This window comes from Musca vetustissima, unplaced genomic scaffold, assembly GCF_032173495.1.
Source record: "Musca vetustissima isolate MV318-11 ecotype Yass unplaced genomic scaffold, APGP_CSIRO_Mvet_v1 utg11761, whole genome shotgun sequence".
Taxonomy (NCBI): Eukaryota; Metazoa; Arthropoda; class Insecta; order Diptera; family Muscidae; genus Musca; species Musca vetustissima.
In genome coordinates, this window is record NW_026872510.1 from 39,069 (window position 1) to 46,534 (window position 7,466).

Sequence of the window (7,466 nt, forward strand, 5' to 3'; positions counted from 1 at the left end):
GAGATTTGCTACCCAATAAGAACCCAATTTCAGCGAATTCGGTTGAAAAACGCGCTTTAGAACCCCAAAATACGGTAAATTTGGGATTACCATTATATGGAGGCTACCAGAAAAAGTGGACCGATATTTATAATTTGTAGTGGAGCCAATTGGTACCCAAAAAGAACGCTATGTACCAACATGCAGCGAATTCGGTTGAAAATGCACTCAAGAACCCCAAATACAGAAAATTGGGGGTGCCCTTATATGGGGGCTACCCGAAAAAATTAACCTATATTTATAATTTATAGTGGGGAAATTTGGTACCCAATAAGAACCCAATGCACCAAATTTCAGGGAATTCGGTTTAAAACCGCTCTTTAACCCCCCTAATCCGTAAATTGGGGGTACCGTTATATGGGGGCTACCAGAAAAAGTTGACCGTTATTTATAATGCACCTATAATTATAATTTTTAGTGGAGATATTTGGTACCCAAAAAGAACTCAATGAACCAAATTTCCGCGTATTCGATTAAAAAGCGCGCCCAAGAACCCCAAAATATCGAAAATTGGGCGGTACACTTATATGGGCGCTATGCATAAACGTTGACCGATATAGTCCATCTTCGATCTTGACCTGCCTGCAGACAAAAGACGACTCTATGCAAAATTTTGGCCAAGGTTCAAACCCGCAGAAAATTAGATTTTCATATGGTCCATCCCGTCCAACTAAACTGCTCCGCTCACTGGTTTTTTACTATATTCGGATTTCAAACTGAGGTGTCTGTAATATGGGTGCATAAAAAGTCTTCCCAGAAAATTTTCAATGTAGGTTCGGATTTTTTCCAAACCCGCAGAAAATTAGATTTTCGTGGTAGTTGTGTAGGTTATCATATGGTTCATCCCGTCCGACTAAACTACTCCGCTCACTAGTTTTTTACTATATTCGGATTTCAAACTGAGGTGTCTGTAATATGGGTGCATAAAAAGTCTTCCCAGAAAATTTTCAATGTAGGTTCGGATTTTTTCCAAACCCGCAGAAAATTAGATTTTCGTGGTAGTTGTGTAGGTTATCATATGGTTCATCCCGTCCGACTAAACTACTCCGCTCACTAGTTTTTTACTATATTCGGATTTCAAACTGAGGTGTCTGTAATATGGGTGCATAAAAAGTCTTCCTAGAAAATTTTCAATCTAGGTTTGGATTTTTTCCATTATAGATGAATTTCGAATTCGTAGTGACTATAATTTAACATTCCGACATTTGCGCACTATTTGTGTATATATCTATTCACTCTCAGAGGGATTTTGAGATTACGGTATTTTACTAACATTACTATAAAAATAAGTATTATTACAACATTCCGAAAAATATGTCTAAGTCTACTCATTCCTTGAAGGATGACCATAATTTTTAAAACGTATTGTTATCCCGGAAAACATCTGTTACGACGATTTGCAAATTTCTAATCAGATGATAAAGCGAGATTATATGACATTTTCGACGAACACCTTTTCTGGCGAATTTCAAATAGCCAAATTTGTCGGAAAATCTTACCTGCGATAAACGCGCTAATAAATTTTACGAACCTCTAGGGATTTCCCGCCAATGGAGGATTAGTTTTTACTAATGGAGGATTAGTTTTGACATATTATTGTCAGGGGACATACACACAACTACCTGTCCTGCTTAATCCTCCATCCGCAAAAGGTTTCGGGTATAAAAGGTCATGCCAATTTTAGTGAGAGTATTATTTTTAGGTTAGTTTTCCTAAAGGAAACATCTCGAAGTTTTTTTTTCAAACAACCGCGCGTACGAAATTTATTTCATAATCGTAGATATGATTGAAAATAACGAAATTGTTGTTGTAGATAAAGAATCGATAAATGTCTGTGATCCGCATGGTTATTACAGTGAATATTGCCGCCAGGAGGTGAATTATAAAAGTCCCGGTAAACGTTCCTTTCTCAATGAGTGTATACGTCAAATCTATATCCTGCATGGTAGTGATGTCTCCATGATGACCACCATACCGGTAGAATTTAATCGTTGTGTTATATGGAATACCGTGAATGCCCTATTGATGCCACAAAAGCTAACCCACTATCAGGCATCTGTGGAAAAGGTAAAGAGACGTTTATTCCGCGAGAGTAAACCACGTCAAAGGAAATGCCGCAAACCCAGCTGTAATATCGGAATGGCCAGTGAATTTTTCTATTACAAATCGATACGTCACAATGTGGGTATCAAGAAAATACCACGCTCATATTTGGATGAAGCCCGCCAGAAGATCTATGCCGAACGTAGCCAGAAATTGAAACGTAAACATGATCAGCTGGAGAGTGGAGATTCCGCTTCACTTCACTTGGCAACCAAAGAAGGTGTATTCCAGGTCTCACAACAGGTCATCAATAAAGTGTGTCGCTATCATGGCAACATGGCTCGACAACATCCACAGAGAGAACGTTCCATGGAGGAGCAAATTAAACGGGAACGTAACACCGAAGCATGTCGTCTGACCCGAAGAGCCAAGAAGCTGGAAGAAATGTTGGTCGAACAACAATATCGTGAACGTCTTGAGGCCAATGAAAAGGTACTCGAAGCCTCAATACGTTCGATTTTATATATGAAAGCCCTAATGGGCTTAATGGTAAATGGTTCAATACCACCAGCAACACAGGATGAGCGGCCGATATTTATATGAGGCGAATTTTTTTGGCTTACTTTATATTATAAATATAAAGGGTGTGTATATAATAATAAGAAGTAACAATTTAATTGTATAGTTTAAAACTCAAAAAACAAATGTCCTTTATATATAGTTTGTCTATATAAAAAATCGACATTTTCTAACCTGAAATCTTTTAAAGAAAAAAATCCAATTCCATATTTTTTTAAAGAATAATAAAAATCGAATGGAAGTGTGGATTTAAATATAAATATGTAGAAATATAATTGAAAAATAAATTTGTATATAAAAACAAAATAAAAAATTTGTAAATATATATTTTTTATTAAATAAAAAAATTAAGATGATACTGCATTGTAAAATCGGAAAAACAAGTATTTTTTTTCAAGGGCCTAACAAGGCGTAGATTTTTTAAAGAATATTTTTCGAATGCCTAACAAGGCGTAGATTTTTTAAAGAATAATTTTCGAATGCCTAACAAGGCGTAGATTTTTTAAAGAATAATTTTTGAATGCCTAACAAGTCGTAGATTTTTTAAATAATATTTTTCGAATGCCTAACAAGGCGTAGATTTTTTAAAGAATATTTTTCGAATGCCTAACAAGGCGTAGATTTTTTAAAGAATATTTTTCGAATGCCTAACAAGGCCTAGATTTTTAAAGAATATTTTTCGAAGGCCTAACAAGGCGTAGATTTTTTAAAGAATATTTTTGGGAGGCTCTAGCAAGGCGTAGATTTTTTAAAGAATATTTTTCGAATGCCTAACAAGGCGTAGATTTTTTAAAGAATATTTTTCGAATGCCTAACAAGGCGTAGATTTTTTAAAGAATATTTTTCGAATGCCTAACAAGGCGTAGATTTTTTAAAGAATATTTTTCGAATGCCTAACAAGGCGTAGATTTTTTAAAGAATATTTTTCGAATGCCTAACAAGGCGTAGATTTTTTAAAGAATATTTTTCGAATGCCTAACAAGGCGTAGATTTTTTAAAGAATATTTTTCGAATGCCTAACAAGGCGTAGATTTTTTAAAGAATATTTTTCGAATGCCTAACAAGGCGTAGATTTTTTAAAGAATATTTTTCGAATGCCTAACAAGGCGTAGATTTTTTAAAGAATATTTTTCGAATGCCTAACAAGGCGTAGATTTTTTAAAGAATATTTTTCGAATGCCTAACAAGGCGTAGATTTTTTAAAGAATATTTTTCGAATGCCTAACAAGGCGTAGATTTTTTAAAGAATATTTTTCGAATGCCTAACAAGGCGTAGATTTTTTAAAGAATATTTTTCGAATGCCTAACAAGGCGTAGATTTTTTAAAGAATATTTTTCGAGGGCCTACTACTGTTTTAGTTGTGTTAAGTCGCCGTATTAGTCACTGTGTTATTATTTATTACAAGCATATGCCCGCAACTTCGTTAGCGAATGTAGGAAATATTTAAACATGTATTAACATATTATTTTATTTTCACAGAAAACAAACAATCCACACATTAATATCGACCATAAATTAAATTTGAGTACCATTTAGTACCAAACTTCATGATTCGAGCTCTAAAGGTTCACCCAAATCCAAATTTTACCAAATTTTCCATTTAGCACACATTATTTCCATAAGTGCCCTCCTCAGCCATTTAACAAAACTTCCTGCATAACCCGATCCTACACCCTCACAATGATTCCAATTACAAATTGTAGTACACAGTAATACGAATTTCCAAAACCGCCAACTTAACCCAAACCTACACCCCGACAGTGATTCTAAATCTAAGTTTAAGGATTCCAACTTCATAGGTTCACCCACAATTCAAATTGTACCAAATTGAGTACACAGTAGTATGAATTTCCAAAACCTCTTACTTACCCCAAACCTACACCACAACAGTGATCCTAAATATAAGTTTCAGGATTCTAAGTCTATCGGTCCACCCACAATTCAAATTATACAAAATTTTGTACACGACAGTGTCAATTCCAAAACTTAAATGGGGTTTGTAGGTCCACACCTTGAAATACCTCCCCCAGAAAGGGTGAACATTTTTGAAAATGTATAAATCTAATACGAAGCTATTTGAGCCTCTCATATGACTCAAACATCGCACAATGTGATATTTGACATAGCATAGGTCTCAGCCGCATTTCCCAACATTACGGGTTCTTGAAGCCCTAAAAATATATTTGTAGAAAATTTTCCAATAGGTCCTAGTTTTTACAGTCCCATTTTTTGGTATTTTGAACGTTGTAACCACATTTCCTGACTAAAGTAGAAGTAATTTTATAATCCGAATTCTTGCATTTTTTCATAAAATTTACGATTTTGGTCCATGTTTTGACATACGAGTATGTCCCATGTGAAGGTTCCGTCCCATTATTGGTGTTTTCAAGGGCCCGCCTTATTGCCAGTATTTAGCTGCATATTTCCACCAAAGAGGTTGGTCAAATAGCTCGATGATTTTACATATAAAAGTTCCACCCCATTTTCGTAATTATATCCTACACACAACTATGGTGTCAATTCAAATTATACCAAATTTTGTACACGGCAGTGTCAATTCCAAAACATCCTATATACCCCAATCCTGAACCCAAGTTTCAGGACTCTAATTCTATGGGTTGACCCACAATTCAAATTGTACCAAATTTAGTACACAGTAGTACGAATTTCGAAAACCGCCAACTGAACCCAAAACCAACACCCCCACAGTGATCCTAAATCGAAGTTTCAGGATTCCAACGCTATCGGTTCACCCACAATTCAAATTGTACCAAATTTAGTACACAGTAGTACCAATTTCCAAAACTTCCTACATACCCCAATCCTGTACCTCCACAGCGATCCCTTATCAAAATTTCATGATTTAAGGGAACCCCCCCCCCCATTCTCGATTTTTTATTTTTAAGATTTTAAATGGGCTGGTAAATGAATACCAATGCTTGTTAAGGTTTGTAACTTGGCACATATGTATTTGAAGATTTAAAAAGGAAGAAAAATAATTTACCAAAATTTGTTGTTGTTTTTTGGGTTCAAAGAAAAGTCCATATTTTCGATGGCGGGCATGATAACTCCTCACTGGAACATCGGAATCCGAAAATTCCAACTGTTTTAGAAAGAGGACATGTCTGGCTCTCGTATGAACTAGGATTATTGACTTCGCACAACAATTAACAAAATGGCGGAACTTTGAAAAAATTTTTATGGAAAATCGCCTATTTTTTACCACAAACTAAGTTAAAAAATAAAGAAGATCTTCACCGATTAGCTTTATCCTAGTTCATACGAGAGCTACACACTCCCAGAGAAACGTGTCAAAATTTGAAACCGATTGGATTATTAGTTTTTGAGTTATCGTGCCCGCCATTCGTTTTGAGAAAAACGCGTTTAAAGTTTGAGAAGCCCTTTAGCCGTCACTTGATGCTAACACAATAAATCGGCTATATCTTTAAGAGTTCTTGAGATTTTCACTTGAAATTTTGTAGAGACATTCTAGAATTAGAGTAGATTCGAATTAAATCAAAAAAATTTTTGACACCGAGAATGGGGGGGGGTCCCCTTAAACTCTATCGCTTCACCCACAATTTAAAGTGTACCAAATTTAGTGCACATTAGTACAATTTCAAAAACTTCCTACATATTTCAATCTTACACCTCAACATATTTCAATCTTACACCTCAACAGTGATCCTGACTCCAAATTTCATGATTCTAGCTCAATTGGTTCACCTAAAATTCATACTGTGCCAAATTTAATACCCATAAGTATTAACTTGTTAAACTGAATTCTGACCCTAATCCTACACCCCTACAATGACCTTCACTCCAAATTTCATTGTTTCCGCTCTATCGGTTCACTCAAATCCAAATTGTACCAATTATAGTAAGATTTAGTACTTTTCGTACACATAAGTAAGAATTTTCCAAAACTACGTACATATCCCAATCCTAAACTCTGATGGTAATGTTAATTTCAAATTCCAGCTCAATTTTTATCTCTAAATTAAATGTGTACGAATAGTACCATATAGTACTTTTCGTACACATGAGTACACGCTTTCAAAACCATCTCCTTAAATAGACCATACATCTCAACCCTAATTCGCATTCCAAATTTGAAGTTTTTAGCTCTATCCATTCACAAGATACGAAATTGTACCAAATTTAATACATTTTAGTACTTTTCGCATATTTATAGTTCGAATGTTCAATGTTCTCCATCAGTGAATCTCATTTAAAACATAATACTTCTAGCTCTACGGGTTCGCCAAATACAAATGGTTGCACATTTAGTACTTTTCGTACCGTTCTAGTACGAATTTCCAAAAACCCAGCCTTATCTGTCACCTTTGGACCAAGCTAGCTTCCGTCGCTTCATCTGGGCGTTGATGAATCGTTAAATCAGTCAGTCAGTCCCTTTACTTTTTTATTAGTATAGATTATTTTGTGAGACTTTTTGAGCATCCTAGGTATTTTCTAATTTCGTAAAATTCAGTAAAATTTTTTCAGTTGTTTTTAACATTTTTTCGTTCAAATTGATTTTTTAAAGAATTTGATTTTTTAAATGATTTATTTTTTATTTTGTTTTTGCAAAATAGTCAGGCTGAATCCCAGTTTGTTGTTTTTATAAAAAACAACTATTTATTATTTATTTTATTTATTATTTTTTATATAAAAATAGTAGCAAATTTTGACAAAATTAAACAATTATATATTTTTTAAAAATATACACATCTATATAATATTGTCGTATAAAAACAGTTAATAGTGGTAGTAGAAAAAAGAAATCCAATTATATGATCGGCTA

At 34.4% G+C, this 7,466-nt stretch overlaps 1 protein-coding gene across 1 annotated transcript; it reads left to right on the forward strand.

Annotated features, from left to right (window-relative positions):
- Positions 1–1,821: 1,821 nt before the first annotated feature.
- LOC133325859 (uncharacterized) lies at positions 1,822–2,685 on the forward strand. Its single transcript, XM_061534592.1, has one exon. The coding sequence runs from the start codon at positions 1,822–1,824 to the stop codon at positions 2,683–2,685; it is 864 nt and encodes a 287-aa protein (XP_061390576.1).
- The last annotated feature ends 4,781 nt before the right edge of the window (positions 2,686–7,466 follow it).